This window comes from Pygocentrus nattereri, chromosome 6 (assembly GCF_015220715.1).
Source record: "Pygocentrus nattereri isolate fPygNat1 chromosome 6, fPygNat1.pri, whole genome shotgun sequence".
NCBI lineage: Eukaryota > Metazoa > Chordata > Actinopteri > Characiformes > Serrasalmidae > Pygocentrus > Pygocentrus nattereri.
This window is the reverse complement of record NC_051216.1, coordinates 48,750,745-48,773,714: the sequence shown is the minus strand read 5'-3', so window position 1 is coordinate 48,773,714 and position 22,970 is coordinate 48,750,745. Positions and strand designations below refer to the sequence as shown.

Here is a 22,970-nt window from a genome sequence, read left to right as displayed (position 1 = left end):
TTGACGTGTTAGCGATATGTTTAAACTATACGTCAGTATATCAGCTTAGCGTACATCACTACATCATTCCTTTCCCGTTCGGCTTTCATCCTTATAGAAACACACAGTGTGAGAAATGTGTTTTAGATGAAAATCACTCTTAAATATGAGTGATGACAGTCAGCTCCGCAGCTATAACCACCTTCGGTAAAGACGGGGAAAAAGGTGTGTTTGTGTTTCATCAGTTCAGCATCACGAAACCACCTCCTCAAACTGAGTCACTGTTCATCTCGCTGGACAGTCCGACTTCATAAACTGGTGTAAAGCTGTAGTGCCTTAACTAATCCACTGGACATTCGGAATGAGGAGGGGATGAGAGCTGAGATGACCACAAGGTGGCGCCAAGAGCCCGAGCTAGAAAAGAGTCTCAGCCTCGTAGAGACCGAGAAACACGCTGGGAGTTTGAGAGGAACTGAACTGACTGCACTTCTTTTAGGTGGAAATGACTTCAGGACCGCGGACAGCGGTCTAGGCTTATCTGTGCTGGTCTTAATGAGTCTAAATTGGTCTAAACTGGTCTAAATTGGTCTATGTTGATCTACAATGGTCTGGTTCTGGTTTAGCTGGTCAGCCCAGCATGGTCAGGCTGGTTGACCAGCATCCCAAACACATCATATGCTGGTTTTTCTAGCTCGTGATGATTGTTCAGCTCGTGCAGCCCAACGTTAAGAGCTACGTCATTAATTAACCCTCTATTAATTCTCTTTTACAACTGAGTGTGGCACCAGCGATTGCTGGAAGTCTTAAAGGGAAACTCTACTGTTTTTTTTATTCTACCTAATTAACCGGTTAAGATGTAAACACAGCGGTTCTCTGTTCTAGATAAACGTACCGAGTGTGACTGAGACGCTGTTTTATGAGAGTTTAGAGAACTTCAACTCCATTCATGGTGGAGGGAGACATGCAGGGCGCTGTGCGGCAAAATAGTCCCCAAAGAAAACTCATTATTCCAGATTTTCCACTGTTTTCCATCATCAACATTCCATATAAGCTCAGAAGACTCGTGTAGGTTCTCTGGTGGTTCTGGATGGTGTCTATATCTGTGTTGTAGTCATGGCGACGCCTGGTTCCCATCACCACCACTGTAAAGACGTCTGAACCATCTCACACCAAACCCTCTGAACCTCTGATTACACCACACACTGAGATATGAGGAAATTTGAGATATTGGTGGAGTTTCCCTGTAAGTCTGATGCTGATGGACATCACTGGACATCACTGCCAGTCCGTCCCAGTGAATTCAGCTTAGTTTCAAACTCTGAGTCTTGCAAAGATGGGCGTTTTACTGGTGACCTGTATAAAAACCAGTGCAGACCCAGTGACGCCCATCGTCTTCTGACGAAACCAGTCCTCACAAACTGGTCCGCTTCTGTTTTTTAACCCACCCGTATTCCGACAAGCTCCACCTCGAACGTTACAGCTGACCAGCAGCAGCGCTGGGAGTGACGCAGGGTCCTGCCTCCTGCGCTCGGATTGGCTAGTAGTGCAATCAGAGTTTGAACTACTGGCCTATCATCGCGCAGGGGCGGGGCTTATGTGGGACTCCCCAATACGGGTGGTGTGAGACTCCGTTCTGGATATCTGCGTCTTCCAGCGTCACGCAGGAACGCTGCCAACTTTAAAGCCTCAGCTTCACTGGGCTCATCATCTCGGGATAAATCAACGATCCTTGGCAAAGGTGTGGGGTTTATACAGGATAAAATCTAGGAAGTCTCTCACTGATGTACTTTTCTTTGGTTTTTAACTCGTGTCCAAGCCTGAAGGATCAGATCAGGAATTCGACTGGCTGGATTTCTCCTGCTTACCATCCCAGGATGAAGTCGGTCTTTGGTGTGAAGGTAATGCTGCCGTTACTCTGCTGAAAAAAACCCATAGAAACCATTAACAGCGCCTGTCTTTTTAATGGGTGGATATTGCAGTGTAATGGACCCTAATGGTTTAACGGGTGAAAAGTGGCTGATTTTAGTGCTTTCGTTGGTTTTCTAATGGGACCTTAAGATATTCTACATGAAACTAGTGGTCACTGTTGGAAACCATGAAGCCAATACCCATTAGAGAGCAAAAAGCATTAGGTTTTAATCCTAAGGGTTGCTAGTGGTCTTTTTCAGCAGAGTTAATCCAACAAATCTTTACCTGGTGCAGAGATGACGCATATGTGTTTGACTGACCAGTGAATTAGGGTAGTTGGTGTGTGTCCATTCTGTTTTATTAGTGCGTAAAAACACCGTCCAGTAAACATCTTGATGGTTCAGATTTTAATGTCTGCGTTAAATAATTTCAGGTTTTTTCTTCTTCTGAAACATCATGAGCTGAGCCGCCAGCCGTGTTCCTCAGCGTCCAGCCACTCAAACCCTCCACCTCCAGCCGTCCACTCCGACCCAACTCTGGGAAGATGGCCCTGCACCTGGAAGGGCTGCTGGCGATTGTCATCTTTTACGTGCTGATCCTGTTCGTTGGGATTTGGGCCGCATGGAAAAACAAAAACTCCGGGGTGGAAGGAGGTTCAGATCAGAGTGAATCCATCATGGTGGGTGGACGGGACATTGGGCTGTTTGTTGGAGGGTTCACGATGACCGGTGAGTTTTCTCCATCTTCTTTGTTGGTATGCCTGATTAGATAGGCAGGATTACGCTCAGGGTGGGAAATACCGGGATCCTGTGAGCCCTAATTCAACCCTTGGACCCCGTAAATGTCTCAAAAAAACCCTGAAAATAAACTTATTATGACGTTAAGCTGTTGGAAAAACAGACACTGCAAGTAGAGCTGCAGCTCTGCTCTGCCTCAGGGTGGCGCTGTAGCAGACTGGCTCACTCAGTTGGTCCTTCATAGCCTAGAAACCGAGCACAGAACCGCACTAGAACAGAGACTCTACAGAAGAGGAGACGAGGAAGATCTCAGTTACTGTGAGGAAGAGCGCAGAACCGCACTAGAACAGAGACTCTACAGAAGAGGAGACGAGGAAGATCTCAGTTACTGTGAGGAAGAGCGCAGAACCGCACTAGAACAGAGACTCTACAGAAGAGGAGACGAGGAAGATCTCAGTTACTGTGAGGAAGAGCGCAGAACCTCACTAGAACAGAGAGTCTACAGAAGAGGAGACGAGGAAGATCTCAGTTACCGCGAGGAAGAGCGAAGAACCGCACTAGAACAGAGAGTCTACAGAAGAGGAGACGAGGAAGATCTCAGTTACTGTGAGGAAGAGCGCAGAACCTCACTAGAACAGAGAGTCTACAGAAGAGGAGACGAGGAAGATCTCAGTTACCGTGAGGAAGAGCGCAGAACCTCACTAGAACAGAGAGTCTACAGAAGAGGAGACGAGGAAGATCTCAGTTACTGTGAGGAAGAGCGCAGAACCGCACTAGAACAGAGACTCTACAGAAGAGGAGACGAGGAAGATCTCAGTTACTGTGAGGAAGAGCGCAGAACCGCACTAGAACAGAGAGTCTACAGAAGAGGAGACGAGGAAGATCTCAGTTACTGTGAGGAAGAGCGCAGAACCGCACTAGAACAGAGACTCTACAGAAGAGGAGACGAGGAAGATCTCAGTTACTGTGAGGAAGAGCGCAGAACCGCACTAGAACAGAGACCCTACAGGAGAACAGCTGATAGAACAGACATGTACTGACACTGAAGCATCAGCGCTGCTGTGGAGAGTCAGCAGACAGACGACACGGGACCCCCGGATACCAGGGGGGGTTCACACTGATCTCACTGCAGTGTTTTAAATCTGCCACATCCTCATCACAGCCTTCAGCGCCACACACACTCTTGTGCTCAGAGAAGAACAGAGAACCTGCTAACAGACCAGGAGCTCCACTGAGGAGAGCACTGTTCTCCACTCTGACTCAGTCATATTATAGGCTGCACTCTTAAAAAGAAGGTTCTTCATGGGTTCTCTAGTAAAGGAAAGGGTTTTGTTTAGATCCATGAGCACCCAAAGAACCCTTTGCATGATTAAATGGTTCTCTGCATGGTGAAAGGGTTCTCCATACTGATGGAGAATGTGCTGGAGATGGTTCTTTTATTGTTATAAGCTTGACATAGTCCCAATATCTGTTTATGGTTCTATATAGAACCATTTTCTTTACTACTGTTTTAAGAGCGCGTGTCTTCACACAGCAGTGAGTGGCGGCAGGGAGGCAGCAGTTTTACAGACTGAGCTGATTCTAAACCGTGTTTTATTGACCCTTTAAAAGCAGCTCATTTACATAATTAATGAAGTCGTATTTCAGAAGGAAAGGCCTTTGATGCTGTTCGGAGGCGAGGAGACCCCGAGGCTGTACCCTTTTCTTTGAGAAAGTCTTGAATGATTCATTTTTGGGGCAGTGAAAAAACACATATGCTGATGAAACCGATGGGATCACCGTGGATAAGTGGGTTTAATGTGGAATGATTACCGTATTTCCCTGTAATGATTACAGTGATATTCCGTCTGCTTCACTCTCTACTGTACAGTAAACACCTGTTTACCCCCCCCCCCCCATTTACTGTCACACCAGACAAGAGCGATATTAGACGAAGGGAATGTTTTCAAACAAAATATATTTAAATGATTATTTAATTACTTCAAGCCAAGTTAAGAGGCTTTTATTGTCATCCCATGTTCTATAGGACATTATGATACTTTTTACGGCACTAAATCCAGTTAAACTGGACTAATTTTGCTCTCTTTATAATGAAACATAGTGCTGACGATACGATGAAACGATGAAAAGCATCCTGTACTGTATTTCGACATAATTTATCACGATAACGATATATGGTGTCATATCGCCCCCCACCATCGCTTCTTCTAGAACACTGAACGTCGTGTGTCATAAACAGACTAATTACTGAGAGCCTGAAAGCAACAACAGCCCATGTTTATTTATTTATTTATTACCAGTTGTTTGATTTTTCCTCCTGTTCCCTTATAAATGCCATTTTTGCAGATGTTGAATAAAAACCCACTACGCTCACAGTTTACAGCCGTGTTTAATCGTGCCGGTGCTGTGCTGCTGGTGCAGCTCATGCTTTCTATTCATCTGTTGTTATTGTTTTCAAACATCAGAGAAACTAAATACTGTAATAAATACTGTGTCATTTCCATGATTCACAACAAGGATCACAATATTTAGTTTTTCTGGAAAATTGGAAGATTTAAAAAATGCTGCTGAAGCTACAGATAAAGAGACTTTTATTCTACGTTCAGACACGGATCAAACCCAGCTAAACCGAGCCCATTCTAACCTCCCTGTCGTCCCACAGGCAGGTGTTAGTGCTCCCTCACCGATAACTACAGGCATGGGCTCTACGCTGAGCTCTGGGATGTTATATTCTTTGCCATTTCACTCTTACTGAACAGTATTGAAGCTGATGCATGTTCTTCTGGCTCTTTCCAGCCACCTGGGTCGGGGGAGGATACATTAACGGAACGGCGGAGTACGTCTATCTGCCCAGTCACGGTTTGGCCTGGGCTCAGGCCCCGTTTGGCTACGCGCTCAGCTTGGTAGTAGGTAAGAGTTAAGAAAACACTACACACAATCTTTCATTCATTCATTCATTCATTCATTCATTCATTCATTCATTCGTTCATTTTTCTGTTACATACACTGTATTTCCAAAGGTTTTCAGTCCCCCGTCCAAATCACTGAATCCAGGTGTTCCAGTCACTTCCATGGCCACAGGTGAGACATTAGTGAAAGAATGGGTCACTCTCAGGAGCTCAGTGAATTCCAGCATGGTACCGTGATCGGACCCACCTGTGCAGCAAGTCCAGTCGTGAAATTTCCTCACTACTAAATATTCCACAGTCCACTGTCAGTGGGATTATAACAAAGTGGAAGCGATTGGGAACGACAGCAGCTCAGCCACGAAGTGGTCGGCCACATAAAATGACAGAGCGGTCAGCGGATGCTGAGGGGCATAGTGTGCAGGGGTCACCAACTTTCTGCAGAGTCAATCACTACAGACCTCCAAACTTCATGTGACCTTCAGATCAGCTCAAGAACAGCGTAGAGAGCTTCATGGAATGGGTTTCCATGGCCGAGTAGCTGCATCCAAGCCTCACATCACCAAGCGCAATGCAAAGCGTGGAATGCAGTGGAGTAAAGCGCCGCCACTGGACTCTAGAGCAGTGGAGACGAGTTCTCTGGAGTGACCAATCACGCTTCTCCATCTGGGAATCCGATGGATCAGTCTGGGTTTGGCGGTTGCCAGGAGACGGTACTTGTCTGACTGCACTGTGCTGAGTGTAAAGTTTGGTGGAGGGGGGATCATGGTGTGGGGTTGTGTTTCAGGAGTTGGGCTCGGCCCCTTAGTTCCAGTGAAAGGAGCTCTTAAAGCTTCAGCACCAAGAGATTTTGGACAATTTCATGCTCCCAACTTTGTGGGAACAGTTTGGGGACGGCCCCTTCCTGTTCCACCATGACTGCACACCAGTGCACAAAGCAGGTCCATAAAGACGTGGATGAGTCGGTTTGGTGTGGAAGAACTTGACTGGCCTGCACAGAGTCCTGACCTCAACCCCATAGAACACCTTTGGGATGAATTAGAGCGGAGACTGTGAGCCAGGCCTTCTCGTCCAACATCAGTGTCTGACCTCACAAATGTGCTTCTGGAAGAACGGTCAAAAATTCCCATAAACACTCCTAACCCTTGTGGAAAGCCTTCCCAGAAGAGCTGAAGCTGTTATAGCTGCAAAGGGTGGGCCGACATCATATTAAACCCTATGGATCAAGAATGGGATGTCACTCAAGTTCATATGCGTGTGAAGCCAGACGACCGAATACTTTTGGAAATGTAGTGTGAATCTTGAATGTACATTCAAACATTTCATATTGAGAAAAAAAGAAAGAAAAATGAAATATACGCCGTAACGACAACAGAATAACAATAATGATGGAAAGCGATAAAGAATAATAATAAATGTTTAAACAGAGTAAAACAGTAAATTCCCGTGGGCTGTGGATTCATGAATGCCATCATGTCATAGACTTTGTACCAGTACAGTCTCTCAGCAGACCTGTTACACATGACTTTTCCACCGACCATCTTTCATAAAAATCTGTTTCCTCGAAATGAGCGGTATTTTCCCATAAATCTCCCTATCGACCACCGTTCCTGCTTGGCTGGGGGCTCTTTTTCTGCCGTTTTTCTACCGTTTTTCTGCCGTTTTTCTACCGTTTTTCTGCAGTTTTTCTGCCGTTACTGTCAGCTTCTGTGGCAGATCCTAGTGTTTATCACTCAGCGCAGCGTCTGGCTTCGTTCCCAGAACAGCTAATAACTTTAACTGATCTTAATTTCAGGACTTCTACAGAATCATATCTGACTGTCGGTAGTTAGTGACACAAGGACAAAGACCAACATGACAGCGTGTAGCCAAGCTTTATCCACTCTGTCAAGCTTTATCCACTCTCTGTCCAGCATTCATGTTGGCCGTAATATGTGGAATTATTAAGAATCTTCCACTGAAATTCCTTCCGAGACCTGGAGCTGGAGACTCTGTGAGAACATCCCACTCCAGGCTCCACCACTAATTTGTTGTTGTGCCATTTTTCTGTTATATAACAGGTCGTGGCCTCATCAAGGGCCGATATTGGTCTTCCAGCTGACCGTCCTTATTGAACTGTCATCAGTTACTCCTGAACAGGAGAGGGTTATTTGAATTCACTCCAGTTAGAGCTTAAAGAGAAAATCTCCGACATTAAGAGATCGAGAGAGGTCATCTTTTAACAAGCAAACTGTCCACTCACAGGTTCAAAGGACTTCAGTCTGTTATCAGCAAATAACTGAGCAACGACCTGAAGGTTAACCTGCATCTAGTTGGGTGAAACCTTCAAGAGTTTTCTGGAATTTTCTGTTATCCGTGATCTTTTAAAGATGAAAAAATTCCTCAGACAATATTTTGCCTAAAGATACTGAAAATCTACAAATCCAATTCCATAAAGTTGGGGCAGTTGGTAAAATGGAAATAAAAACATAAAGCAGGGACTTTTTGCAGGCATTTAACTAAAAACAAGAAAAAACAAGATATTCCCTATTCCGATATTCCCTAGGTAATACCTTATCAGCTTTATTAAGTTTTGTTAAATATATGCTAATTTGAAATGAGCAAGTCTGGGAAAACCACCTGTTTTGGAGCTTTCCAAAGGTAAACAGGCAAATAGGCAGGACACTTCTCTGTCGGCACTTTGTGAAAAACAGTGTGAGTGACAAATCCAACAGTTTGGGAATGTTTACAGTAAAGGACAAGCAAACTTTAGCAAACGGTTCAGAGAATCACGCCTGTGACCTTCGACCCCTCAGACAGCACAGCATGCTTCTGTGATATAAACAAGTGGGCTTGAGAAAAGAGAACGAGTAAACGCAGCTCCAGTTAACGCAGATAAATATCAACTACATCCAGAAACGCTGATGACTTCTCTGGGCTGATCTGAGAGGGACTGATGCTCAGAGGAAACGGTGGTCTGACGAGTCGACCCTTCACACTGTTTTTGGAAATAATGTTGTGTTCTCTGGACCACCGAAGGAAAAAGACCCATCCATTGCTGATGTTCAAAAGCCAGCGTCGGTCACAGTATGGGGGGTGGGGGGTTAATGCCAAAGGCATGGGTGAGTGGCACTGCTTCAGTAATGTTGAGATTAAAGGTAAACGTTGTACTGTTTTTATGGCGTTTGGCTGACGCTCTTATCCAGAGTGACGTACATTCCGATCGTTTTACACAGGTGGGCGAAGGTGGTGTTTAGTGTAGGGTGGTTACCCAGGCAGGGATTGGACCCCAGTCTACAGTGTAGAAGGCTACACTATACCAACTATACCTATGCAAGTCATTTCTGTCTGGTTTTATATAAACATTACATACTGTCCCAGCTTTTTTGGAACCAACTTGTACTTCATTTTTATATCATAAGAAAAACCTTCTGTCTTTAAAATCCCAACTTTTAAAAAAAAAATGCATTCTTAACATTATTATAACTATAATCGTAATATAATGTTGTTCTTAGTAGTTTTGTTTGGTATTGATTTTGAAAATGTTCACACAACATAAAGAGGAGCTTTAAAATAGCGGAAAAGGTCAAACTGAAAAAGGGGGTTATACGGTTTTGATATGACAACAACAATATTTATCCCAACAAAACATGTAAAGTATAAGTTTTTAATTAATTTGATTAATTTAGTTGCACAAAATTAGCCTGTAATACATAAAAATGCAGACACAAATGAAAACAAGCTTAAATTTCAGTATCACTGTATCACTGAGCTGCATCATCCATCCCATCATCCTCCTCTTTCAACCGAAGGGCCGAAATTCAGCAAACAAGTTCTACAGTAACTAATGACTAGTCAGAGTCATTTAATGACGCAGAGTTTCGACTGAGCCACTCGGACCCGTTTGTTGGACCTGAGTCATGAGCCGGTACTTTATACAGCCCTGTAGCCCTGAGCTAATGCAGCTGTGGCACCGCCGTGTGCATCACTCCTATATTAATAAACGCTGTTACCGTGTCCTCGTCTCTCACGTCCCCCTTCTGCCTCCTTTCAGGTGGTCTGTTCTTCGCCAAGCCTATGCGCTCTAGAGGATATGTGACCATGCTGGACCCCTTCCAGCAGCTCTACGGGAAGAGAATGGGTGGTCTTCTCTTCATACCAGCCTTAATGGGAGAGATCTTCTGGTCAGCGGCTATTTTGTCAGCCTTGGGTATGTAGACCTGAAGACCTCAGTTTGGGGAGGTGGACCCACGTGCAGAGAGCAGAACCCGTGAGAAAGGGTCTTAAATGAGGTGATAGAGTGTGAATTTGGTGACTGTGAACGCTGGAGGTGAGATGGTTCAGAGCCAGACTCGAACCACTGATGTACTGAATGGTGGTCCGAGGAGTTACCACTGCACCACCGGGAAGCACAGGCACAAACTGGAAAAACACCTCAATGAGTGGGAAATAAAAAGGCAGGAAAAGGGCAAACCAAGGGGAGCTGAAAGCAGCGCTCAAACAAAGGCTGAGAGAGAAAAATGAAATAAAAGATAATCAGAAAACCAAAACCCTTCCTCTGCGATTCTGAGAGGAAGATCAGCTTCATGTTTCTCCTGTTTGCTCTCTGTGGAGTAAACGCTTCTGTTTGGCGTGGAGCCGTTTTCTGGCTTCTTTTTGGCTTTTTAGTAGTTTTGGGTCGATTGCTCCCTTTTGGTTTTCCAGCGCTTTTTCCTTTCCCTTTTGTTAAAATACCCACCTGGGCTGAGTACCGTACCGGTCACCCCTCTACAAAGTGCTGCTGTTTGCCACGGCCTTAAGTAGAGGAGTCCACAGGTGTTCCAGGTTGAGCCTAATTAGCCCGAGGGCTTCTGGGAATTGGAGTTCCCTGAAGTTATGGCAGTGCAGGCCGGACCTTTACAGTGTTCTGATGTAATTTACAGGCAGATTGTGTCTGTGTGTTATTCACACTGTTGAATGTGGGTCTGACAGGGTGACTTCAGCGTTGGAGAGCTCTAAAATAAACATGCCTTCCTGCTTCCTGCTGTTTTTCCTCATCAGGCGCCACCCTGAGTGTGATAGTGGACATCAACATCAACATATCTGTGATGATATCAGCCCTCATCGCCATCTTCTACACGCTGGTGGGGGGGCTGTACTCTGTGGCTTACACAGATGTGGTTCAGCTCTTCTGTATTTTTGTTGGTCTGGTGAGTTTTAAGGAAATCCTTAATGATGAATCCTCTTCACGTTTATTCCCTTCATGGATACGTTTATTGCTTTTTATTTGACATTTTTTATTGGCAGAAGACTTTTATTTGTCTTGGTGGTCCAGTAGGCCTGACACTGTGGATGAGCTTTGGAATTCATGAAAATCTATGGATTATTTTTGCTTTATTTAAGTAAAATTCCTGCCAATGGCTGTTCTGTTTCTTACTGTGACGGCGAGCAGTGGGAGAATTTAAAATAAGCGTCATCATCGTACAGACTGCCAAATAATCATGGAGATTTATTCAAAATATACATGACGATCGGTGATTTTTTTAACCCTTCTGTTATTTTCAGCAATAATGTTTCCAGACCAAATGACTCGGATGTTTATCCATTCAAAACTAGTTTATTTTCTCCATGAACATCATCTTTAGCAGTTAATATCAGTGTAATCAATATTTACTGTAATCAGGTTTGTCCGTGGTTTATTTATAATAATTCACCACCAGGCTGATAAAATGAGTTTATTTATTTCTATTTAGACTTTATTTAGACCAACATGGGCAGATTAAAAGATTAAAAATAAAATATCTCTTCTGTTCAGACTCAAACTGACCTTTCAGTTCAAATCACACACAGAAAATGTTTGATGCTCCAAAAATTATTATAAATGTTTCCTGTGTTTTGGAAATGGGTCAGTTTGAGCCACAACATAACAGAAGGCTTGAGTTATAAAGTTGTTGAGTAATTGTGACCATAACTGTCATAAAAATGTACATATATGACAAATCCCTTTATATTAATAACATCCATATTGTATGTTATTCATTCACAGTTGACTTTTTTGATTTGGCTCCATAGAAAGTTACTCTTCTCACTGCACTCAATGAGAGGACAGACATTTTACACCCTGTGTCATTTATTATATTTTTATTTGCCTTTTAAAATTCTGTTTTTAATTTTTTTAGTAACTAAATAAAATGTAATTGAATTCAGTTTAGAGTATAGCTACTATCTTTATTTTATTATTTATTGTTCTCTGCCCACTGAAATACTTTGGCCCCCCAAGGCAAAAAGCTTGGGCAGCCCTGGATTGTGAATGACATCAGTTGCTGTAGCTCAGAAAAATGATGTCCAGCGTCCAGCGGCAGGTCCAGAGTTTTGTTACACACTCCTTTAGTGTAAGAATAGAAACATGTCATTTGAACAGCGACTACAGGTGTAACTGTAGCTCATCTGTCATTATACACAATTTGTCAGCAGCCCCCTACCCACTCTTCATGGGTCAGTTTCTGGCCACAGGTCTATTGTTGACCAGGCATTATCTGGGTGGCAGAGCATTCTCAGCTCAGCAGTGTGGTAGTGCTGGTACTAACCTCAGAGTGGTCCACCCTCCAAAAATGTCCAGCCAAGAGCGGTTCAGTTCACAGAAACTGTCCACTGGTTAAAGCCCAGTTCAGATGTGTGCAGCTCCGGTCGTGGATGTTTTGTGTAGCAGATGGGCTGCTTCTCTAGCTGTAGTCCGAGTCCAAAAGGAAGGGGTTTCTAATAAACTGGCCAACGGGATTCCTGAGTCACGCAACCGTCCAGGCATAATTGGCCTGGCCCTCTCTCTGGGTGGGATGACCCCAATCCCCCGGTCACTCAGCGCAGTTCTAGCCAACATGGTTAGCTGTCAGCTGGCATGACAGAATTGGCAGTTAGCTCCAAAGTTTTGACTTTACTAAGTGGAACTGCAAAAAAAAAAAAAAAAAAATCAACAAATTCCAACGTGATGCTCTCCACTTCTTTAATGAATGTCAGCTTCATTTCCTCCTCCAGCATCTGCTTAGCCGCAGGACTTTATCCATGAGCTCGATTCTCTGAATGTACTTTAATTTCATTTCATTTTTTAAATTTAATTTAAAGCTATTCAAAAGATGTGACTGGGAGATCCGTAAAAGCACGACACTTTGACGTAGTATCGGATTAAGTGAGCCTTCTTAGTCCCACAGCAGGGAAATTTCACCTCCGTGCAGTGACACACCACATACACTAGTGACCACACCTGCCCGGAGCGGTGGGCAGCCCTATCCACAGCACCCGGGGAGCAGTTGGGGGTTAGGTGTCTTGCTCAAGGACACCTCATCCATGTACTGTTGGCGGCCTTCCGCCCTTATGATGCCCACGTTGCACACTTCCAAACCTTCAGCCCCTCGAGTTAAAGGAAAGAGTTGCTGTGCTGTTTTTAGTAGTGACCTATGAACTGTGTCCTTCTGCGTAAACCGTCATCAGGGGTAAGATATAAAGGGAAAGGCGTTTTGGCCGTTTGGCTGCTGCTAACTGAGCTGGGGAGGAGCCCTGGTATGAATAAAGAGGTCTTCTGAGGAAAGACATTACCTGTCATCTCTCCGTTATACAGTAGCTACACAAGTAACTACATGAAATTGAGCTGAACTGTAAAATAGTGGCGCATGTCGGGCTGAGGGCTCTGACAGCCGTAGGAGCTTCCAGCTCATCTGAATAACTGCAGACCTTCAGTTTCACTCCTAGTCGTCAGATTTAACTGGAAAAGCGTTTGAACTGTGTTTTCTGATGAACGTGTTCGATGCAGTGAAGCTGATGTTTCTCTGTCTCCTCTCAGTGGATCAGTGTGCCTTTCGCTTTAGCAAACCCCGCAGTGTCGGATATCGGAGTCACGGCAGTGAAGAGAGTGTTTCAGACTCCGTGGCTGGGAACGATTCAGCCTTCAGACGGCTGGATGTGGGCAGACAACTTCTGTCTTCTGGTAAGTCTATAAAAATCGTAATGGTTTATATCTATGTTTAAAAATGATGAACACATTGCAAAAATATAAAGGGTCGTTTTTATCGCCACAAACCAAACCGCATGCGCAACGTCAACTTTTCATCAAATTAGAATAAAATAACTTCTCTTCTTCTTTTAAATGTGGTATCCATACTTTCTATAGAAATCCTCTGCTTGTTTCAGTGAGCCGTGAATCAGAAATTCCAAATATTACATTATACATTTTATATATATATATTTTTTTTTTTTTTTTTTACAGAACTGTTTAAAAGTCAGAAAGCACTTCATTTATTTAATTTCCAGTCCAATTTTACTTTCATATGGAAGGTAAAACTGAAACAATCACGAGTTTCCAAGACAGGACTTCAAAAAGTTATTATGTTCCTCCTAACAACCACCTGGAACAGCTGGGAGACCCCAAAACCGCCCCCATCAGATAAACAGCACTGAAAGCTTTGATCTCTGAGAGAGAGGAGAAGATCAAGCTGCTTCAGATCTGAAAACATCCACAGGTGTTTCTGTCCATCCTTCCACTGTGAGAAGACCACTCAGCGCTGTGGGTCTGAAAGGAGGTGTAGCTGATCAAGAAGAACCTCACTGAGAAAAGGAGACGGACACATCAAACAAAGAAGCTGGACTATGGATTGACCGCCCCAGAGTCCAGACCTCAACACCACTGAATGGGTTTGATCATCAACCAGCTTCTCAGACTGAGCTTTGGAGGCACATCTGCAGGTTCTCTGAGGAGCTGGAAGTGAGGCTCCTGAAGCTGGAATAAAGGGAGAGAGCGGCAGCTTTTCATACAAAAGTTATATTTACACGTTGAGGCTTTTATGGAATTTTCTGTTTAATCTGCTTTTTCCTGACTGTGAAAAATGAATAAGATGTGTTTAGTGCGGCTGTTTGAGGCTGTGGGTGATCAGCGTGTCTGTATCTGCTCACGGTGGTGGCTCTGTGTGTTGTAGATGTTGGGCGGGATCCCCTGGCAGGTTTATTTTCAGCGCGTTCTTTCTGCCTCTTCAGCTACTTACGCTCAAGTCCTCTCCTTCCTGGCCGCCTTCGGCTGCCTCGTTATGGCCATCCCTTCCGTTCTGATCGGAGCTATAGGAGCTTCTACAGGTGAGATGATTAAGAGAAGAGCTTTTAAATGAATCACTTCACTTTGGGAATCTTTCTGAGTCACCTTCGGCTTTTGTGCTGACATAATGAAGAAGGTTTTTATCCAAACAGTCTGGATCTCAGATGTGTCACATATTCACTTTACTGCATAGAATATGAAATATACATTAATCCCTTAAAATCCCAGGCTTATTACACACTCAGGCATGTTGCTCTGTAACTACAGGAACTTTAAACTAGGAAAGAAAGAAGCTGACTGAGCTATTCTTAGATTATAGAAGGGTATAATAAAACTTTGGCCCTGTGTGTGTACAAATATACAGTATATATATATAATTGGGGGGGGGTACTTTATTGCCAATATGCTGCCATAGGACATTCATCAAATGCCACATTCATCCAAGCATGAAAGAAATCATGTGCAGAATAACCGTAAATACATGAATGTTGTAGCAGTGCTATAAAAGTGTTTATTAAGAAGCCTTGGAATGTTAAACGGTGGAAATGGCAGTGTGTTCACCTACACCCACTGTACTCGGCGCAGACTGCGGTTCCTCTGCCGTGGATTCCGGGTTCTCACTTCCACCTGTTAGCAGGTCGTTTTGTTTCCAGTCGAGCCAAAACAAACGGCTCAGTCCAGCTTTGAGGTGTTTTCCTCAGAACTCCAAACACAAACAGCCACAGCTGAGGTTCTACACATCTCTGACCATCCACGTTAACGTCAACACCTAAATGGATCCGGTCAGTCTGAAGAGTGGAGGGTCCAAATTTAGAGTAAACGTTCACGTCTGCAGCCGAGACTTCGCTGAGAGCCGCGTTTATAGGACTCCTTGGGGTCGACTAAGGCTCAGAGGTGCTGCCGTTTCCTTTGGAATGACTTTAAAAGCCTCAGATTGGAGATTCTGTTTATTCAGGAGCCACACGGCTCAGAGCAGATGTGAACAGACAGGATGAGGAGGAGAATGAAGTCGGCTTCTCATTCAGACTTCCTCTCCACCTTGATCGATGCAGCAGCCTCCGTAAATGGTGTGCAGATGGCAGAACATCACTGCAGCACCAGTTAAGGTGGAGCAGAATATTTGAAAAAGATAATTGTAATGATTTTACTGACACTGGCTAACGTGTGTGTGTGTGTGTGTGTGTGTGTGAGGGTTCTAGACAGTTGTAGGTTAATTAATAAAGCACTCTGAGATTTTCAGCAGGAAGCCCAAACTGACTCTGAATTCTGGAGATTCAACAGACTAAAGCAGGTGTGACTCATGATGTAGAAGATTCCAGATGGCTCCTGTCATCTATACTTGAAAAACGCTAATTTAACAGGGAATTCTTTGAATATTGCATCTGAAGGAGCTTAATTAATCCTGTTGATCACAAGCTCTCGCATCAAAGTGTCAACTAATCAGCAGATGGAGCGAATCCATCACAGCTGAGAGGAAACATGTTTACGGTTTAAAGGCTCTGCAGTGAACGAGCTTCTCCAGACAGACACTGATAGTATAAATATGGATAAGGATAATGTTGTAACCTGTCTGAGGCTCCAGCGCGTGTTCGTTCCCTTTCTGTACGTTAATCTATACAGAACGTACACTCAGCACCGCACCCTGCACACCTGTGTCTGACACACCATCCAAATACTGCCTGGTGGTCTGGATCTGTGTAATGGTCAACAGGGTGGAGGCGGCTGGTGAATCGTTTAAAGATGGGCTAAAGTCCGAAACTGTAAAAACAGTGGACTGTAAGACTGGTTGACCTCATTACAGTGGCCAGAGCAAATGGTCAGTGTAGGTGTGTCTAACATAGTGTGATGGATGTGTATCTGTCCTGTTGAGACAGACTGGAACCAGACGTCCTACGGTCCCGTCCCGCCAATGGAGAAAGATGAATCGGACATGATTCTGCCCATCGTGCTCCAACACCTTTGCCCGCCCTTCGTCTCCTTCTTCGGCTTGGGGGCGGTGTCGGCCGCTGTCATGTCATCAGCGGACTCATCCATCCTCTCAGCTAGCTCCATGTTCGCACGGAACATCTACCAGCTCGCCTTCCGTCAGTCGGTAAGCAACCTCGACACGCAGCTGCACTGACCACTGACCACACACAGCAACTCCTGCTGGGCACTTTAGACTCCATCTGCAGACAGGTCACAAAGACGAGAGTGAAAACCACGTGGAAAAAAATGTACATTTTTATATATTATACATACTAAATTCACTGCAGTCGATGCTGAAATACATTCAAGCACTAAATGTATGTTAACCAAATATATTTTAAAATGCATTTATTTTTAAATATATGGGTTATAAATGTTATTTCACCATAACATCACAGGTTTATTCACACTGTATCACTCCGCTGAGACGCTGTTGCTAAGCAACGACTTTACAGCTGTAGGAGACGCTCGAGCCATTTGAACGTTTTTATTTTGGCACAAACAGAAAACGGACACTGTTAAGACCACATCTGACCGACAGCCGATTTGGTCAGCCGGTTTGGTCAACTGGTCTGTGAGGAGCTGTGGAACGAACTGCCGGCTGAGCGGCAAGTGGGCGGAGCTCGTTACTCTGACGTAGCAACGAGCTGCTCGTTAAGGAGCTCTAATTAGGAGGAAGGAACTGAACATTAAAACATATTAAACGCCGCGTTCACGGCCAGTTTATTCATTTCTTACTGTATTTATTTAACTGCTGTATTAAAGCAGTAGAGCACTCGAGGAGGGAGTGATCACCAATAACATCACGGCTGGGATGATCTACGGCCACCAGATCACAGCCGGGATGGTATTTCATGATAACACACTCCCTCTCGGGTTCTTCTGCTTAAATATCTGTAAACTTTATTAAAATGAATCCAAGCCTTTATCTTTAAGAGTGGACGACACCTGCCTTTGCTCTGTGTGTCCCTCTGCAGGCATCTGACCGCGAGATCGTCTGGGTGATGAGAGTCACCATCTTTGTGTTCGGCGCTTTGGCGACTGCCATGGCTCTGCTAACGGGGACGGTGTACGGCCTGTGGTACCTGAGCTCGGACCTGGTCTACGTCATCATCTTCCCCCAGCTGATCAGCGTGCTCTTCATCAAGGGTACCAACACCTATGGCTCAGTTGCTGGCTACGTCTTCGGCCTGCTTCTGCGCATCGGTGGAGGGGAGCCCTACCTCAGGCTGCCACCTTTCATCTACTACCCAGGCTGGACGCAGGAGGAGAAGGTCCACCATCTGACGAAAGAGGTGGAGCACATCGTGATGCAGAGGTTCCCCTTCAAGACGGTCGCCATGTTGGCCTCACTCCTGGGCAATGCCGTGTTCTCCTATGCGGCCAAGTATCTTTTCGAAAGCGGAACTCTGTCTCCCAAATACGACTTCCTGGACGCTGTAGTTTCCAAGCATAGCAAGGAGATCATGGACAAGACGACCCTTGTTGGAAGTGACAACATTATATTATCCGAGATGGCTCCGGTGAAGCCCAGGATCGGATCCTCACTGGCGGGAACGTTCATGAACGCAGAGGCTCTTAGTGATGAAGGAGAGACCAGCCCAGATTTAAATAATGAACCTCAGTAGACGCCTCTGATTGGTGGAACGTCCTCAGTCCACACGTCTGTTAAGACTCCAGGGCTGGTTTAGTGGATTTTTTGTTTTTTCTAAATTGCTATGAAAAGAAATGAACTCTTAAAATTCACACGTAGGCTGTTGAAGCGAAACTGCTTGGATAGCAAACTTGCGAACCCGAGAGGAACTGTGAGAAAACTAAGTGCAATATTCATCGAGGGTATGTACCAAACCTGTTTATGTTCTTTATGCATAGAGAGCTCATAACAGAGCAATAATATTTTAATACCATCAGCCACTGTACTGTATACAGTGATGCAGGATTTATTTTAGAGAGGAACGCGTTCAGGAGAGGAAGAGATAGAAGCTGTTTTAGCTCACCTTAAACATCCTCCTGGGCAGTTGACACTGTAGATATGCATATTAGAGACACAGATAGCCAATGACTGGGATACACGGCCACCGTACATTCCCATTAGTTGTCTATGGATGTAATGTAAAAAAACCCTTCCAAACTGGTGGGAACGTTTTATTACACTGTGTTCAAATCTATGATGAGTATCAGATCCAGCCAGACGCTCACGGTAAAAACAAGAAATGAGGCTTTACTGTTAAAGGATTTGACAAGAGTCATAGTCAGTGAACAGGTGTGGGTCAAAAAAGACAAGATCCAAACCGGATCCAAAAAGGCAAAGTCAGAAAATTCCCGAAACAAGGCCAAATACACAAGAAGGCACAACGAGAGTCCGGAAAGTCTCAGCAGCTCTACTGTGAAAAGTAATGCCTCAAAAAGAACCTGCTCAAAAACGAAACTAGGACTGACCCGACAAACAGAGCAGGTGCACCAGATCAGAATTCAGGTGATTGTGAAATGTGATTGGTGGATTGCGAAGTCCTACAGTCACATGATCTCCCAGGGGATTCTGGGAAATGGAGTCCTTGTGTTGGTCTGTGTGTGTATAAAGGTGATGAGATGAGTGAAACACCTGTCACACAGTTTTCTGATCACAGTTATTTCAGCTGATCTGAATTATTTAAGCTGACTGTAAATATTTTAGCCTAATGCAGGTCATATGTCGGTAAAGACAGCCGACCACTGGAGTCGTGTGGTCCTTCTGTAGTCGGTGCTCTTATGCCCCTATAAGGAACTCAGAGGTTTCGAAACCTGCCTCTGTTACGAGGTTGCTGAAGGTTAATTTTTGATTCAGTACATATCGTACAGAAAAACACTGAAACATCTGTGTGAGTCTGAGGGGCCATGTACTTGAATACTTGAGTACTTGAGAATGCACCCTCTCTCCGCTATCTGGGCTCTAATATGCTGTATTTATACAGTGCTGTGCAAACGTCTCAACCCAGCGGAGAAAACGATGCGTAAAGCTGTTATTCCAGGCAACAATTAGTTGTTCACACAACTCTTCGACTGTCTGAGATCATGATATATAACTTTAGATATTAGACTAGAAACAGGAGCAGAACCGTTCTTGCTGTACTCTTTGAACCAAGATATTACTAAATGATTTGGAAATGAGACATTACTGCTAATCGGCACTGTTTTTATGTTTATTTGTATTGATTTGAATGTTTTGCACAGTAGTGTATATATTAGTATCTCTGTGGTTCATATACATGAGGAAGCGAGTAAATCACCAGCTCAGCTGCTCGATTAGCACAGTTAACCGTGCCAAATGACCTCGTCACTGATGATGAGACCAAAGTGTCGTTGCGCTTTAGGTGTAATCGTTCCGTCACTGTGGATCACAAAGCTTTTCCTGTAGAATAATCTGGGTTTTGATCTGAAATGGGAAAACGTGTCTTCGCTGAGTGTCTCTGTCGAATATCCTGAATCGTTTGATCTTCAGGTGATCAGACGTTGGTGCAGGTGGTGTGTTATACGTCTCTAGTTGTGCGATGTTGTCGGGTTACTTTTGATACTTTTTTCTGTCAGAAAGTTTTGGTAGCACTTTATTTTACAGTGTAGTAAGAATGTAGTATTAAATGGTTAAATATGTACCTGTTTACCATCTCATCATCTCATCTTCCACCCATTTCTCCGGGCGAGAGCTGCTGCGGCAACAGGCTGAAAAGTCAGTCCAGGATTCTCTGTCCATGGCCACAAATCCCAGCTCCTCCTTGGGATCCTCAGACGTTCCTAAATCTGCTGTGAGATATGATCCCTCCAAAGGGTGCTGGGTCTGTCTGGGGCTCCTGTCAGTGAGGTGTGTCTTGGACTGTTCTAATAGGAGCCAACCAGAGAGCATCACTGTGGGATGCCCAAACTATCTCAACTGACTCTTCTCTATTCGTAGTAGCAGCTGCTCCAAGCTCCTCACCCTGGCAGCGTTTTCCTCTCTGAGAGTTACACCACTGGTGTCCACCTCCATGTCCTAGGACTGCTGTGCTGTAGTAATACATGTTCCAGTCAGACTCAGTGACCTCATCTGGAAGCCTGGAAGGCTCTCCTGGGTCTACCAGGCTCATCCAGCTGCTAATTCAACTCTCCACCAAGTGGTGATCAGATGACACATCTGTCTCTTTCCTCAAGTGTCCAAACCATTTGGCCTCACATCAGACAATATGATCACAAAACCGATCACTGACCTTTGGCCCAAATCAGGACACAGCACACATTTAACCACCTGGCCCAGCTTTTCCCAGAAGGCTGAATCGTCCACACTGCGACTTGGTGCATCAGCGTTTTCCTCTCTGAGACTTAAGAGTCTCACAGAGGCAAAAACTCCACTCTGCTGCCCTCAGCCTCGGACAGCCTAGCGTAGAAAGACCACACCGATCTGCAGTTTCGCCACCAGGACCAACGGTGTGCCCACACCTTTCCCCTCACACACCAACTCAGGCTGTTTTCCTCTACTTCTCTACATTAATAGGGCCAGTTTCCTGTTCCTCTGTCCAAAACTCTCCATCCCATACCTGCTGCCCAGCTGGCGTCACACCAGACCCCCAGCTCTCACCACAAGACTGTTTTACCCTCTCATGTTGGAGATTTTGGAGACATGAGGCTTCTGTCCAGCGGTGAGGACGAAGAACCTGCTTGTTAGTGTGCAGTAATTACAGTACTTCACAGTACATAATTCAATATATATCAAACTATATTGTTACTTTTGACAGTATATGCACATCAGTACTTGCTACAATGTAATAATTACTCAGAATTAAATACACTGTTAATAACGAAGCTTCTGTTCAGGTAGATGTTCCCTCAAAGCTCCAGTAGTGGGTTTAAGGTCTGATTGTGGAGCTTAAATCAGTTCCTCCAGGTGAAAAGTTGGTATTTGTTCCTTTTCATAACCGAATGTTTTAAAACAGAGCAGTAGAGTAAAAGCCTGGAGGCGAGGCGAGGCGGGGTGTGTAGAGTCAGTCCAGCTTAGAACAGATCATCTCAGTGGATTATGGTTCAGTTATGTTCCCTGACTAAAGGTGCTGAGATGGAGCTTTGAGGGTTCCACCCCAGTGACAGGAGGGGAACTGACCCAGAGACAGTCTAGAACCTTTATTTCTGAGAGTGTATGAATATGTGATACTTGCTGAGTATTTATTTTATTGTAGCACCGATTATTGTTGTGCATACCAAAAACTTTACACCACAGCTGAGAAGTTTTACTGAAATGATTTAATGTTTAACCCCTGAAGATCTCAGGCTTATTGTTCAGTAATACAGGGACGCCAGCGCAGACTGACTGAGCTGTTCTCAGATTATAGACGTGTGTAATAAACACTTTGGGCCAGTTTGTGAACTACGCTATAAAATAAAGTGCTACCAAAATGTATCAGTTTATTAAAGAGTTCAGTGATAGAATCAGTCAAATAAATACAAACAAGCGTGTGTTTGTCCTCTGGATGATATTAGTGTTGTCACTTTTCTGCAAATGTGTTGTTGTTGTTGTGTTGTTATTGTTGTTGTTGTTGATGTGGAATAGTGTGTTTTAAATTTGCCTTAATTTCCTTCACTCGTGCACCTGGCCTGATACCACACAGTGTGTCCGCCTGTGGTGACCGACAGTCCGTCCAGACTTAAATGAGAATGTATGCTTTCCTTTCGGCTTTCCAGGAAAATGAAGTATTACTCTTTATTCCTCTGGAGGTCGTGGCCAGGAGTCACTGTGTTTGTTGCTTGACAGGCACATATTAGCGATTATCTGTTGTATTATTTGTTGTAAGAAGAGCTGTATATTTTTATGTGATACGTGTACATATATAGATATAGATATAGATATATGGATATAGATATAGATATACAGTTAGCATCTGAGAAAGTGAAATATTTCGAGGTGCATCAGTAGAAATGCTTTATTCATCTTGAAAACCATCTCTGTGAGAAAATATCTGTCTTTCTATTTACTACATTGTACAGTATGGTGATGAATAAATCAGGTGTGAGGAATAAATGATCTTGTTTGGCGCTGCAGAGTGTGTGCTTTTTAAAATATTAACTCACAGACAGTCCACTGAGGGTCTGACCTGACTATCTGACCGTATTACACACAGCTGTGACGCTTGCTATAGTTCACTCAGCAGTGCTGTGGCTGCAATGAGATAAAGCCATAACTGGTCCAGCAAAGGCAGTAAAACGTGTTTTAATCCCATGTTTAAATCTAATTGTTAAAGTGTATTAACTGATATATTTGAGTGTGGTGTTTTGATTTTATTTGATTGGTTGCTGTATTGATAAGAAATGAAAGCTGAAATCTAAACGACTGAGATTTCCCGCTGTGTTATTAGCGCCCCGTCCCAAACGAATAAACGAATACTAGCTAATTGGTGTGTACAAGGAGCACGTATCCCATTAGAAGTGCACTCATTAGTA

General features: G+C 44.2%; 1 protein-coding gene across 1 annotated transcript; it reads left to right on the top strand.

Moving 5' to 3' along the window:
* Positions 1-1,709: 1,709 nt before the first annotated feature.
* LOC108440498 (high-affinity choline transporter 1) lies at positions 1,710-21,463 on the top strand. The gene is made up of 9 exons (XM_017719382.2): positions 1,710-1,877; positions 2,321-2,615; positions 5,421-5,534; positions 9,564-9,719; positions 10,550-10,698; positions 13,323-13,466; positions 14,452-14,605; positions 16,439-16,656; positions 17,510-21,463. Exons 2-9 carry the CDS (start codon positions 2,432-2,434, stop codon positions 18,158-18,160), a joined length of 1,770 nt encoding a protein of 589 aa, XP_017574871.1. The 5' UTR covers positions 1,710-1,877; positions 2,321-2,431; the 3' UTR covers positions 18,161-21,463.
* Positions 21,464-22,970: the final 1,507 nt, after the last annotated feature.

Coding starts and splice junctions, on each gene's coding strand:
- LOC108440498 (XM_017719382.2), top strand. CDS start 2,432: ATGGCCCTGCACCTGGAAGGGCTGCTGGCGATTGTCATCTTTTACGTG. Junction 5,535..9,563: donor CGCGCTCAGCTTGGTAGTAG/GTAAGAGTTAAG, acceptor GCCTCCTTTCAG/GTGGTCTGTTCTTCGCCAAG. Junction 10,699..13,322: donor TCTGTATTTTTGTTGGTCTG/GTGAGTTTTAAG, acceptor GTCTCCTCTCAG/TGGATCAGTGTGCCTTTCGC.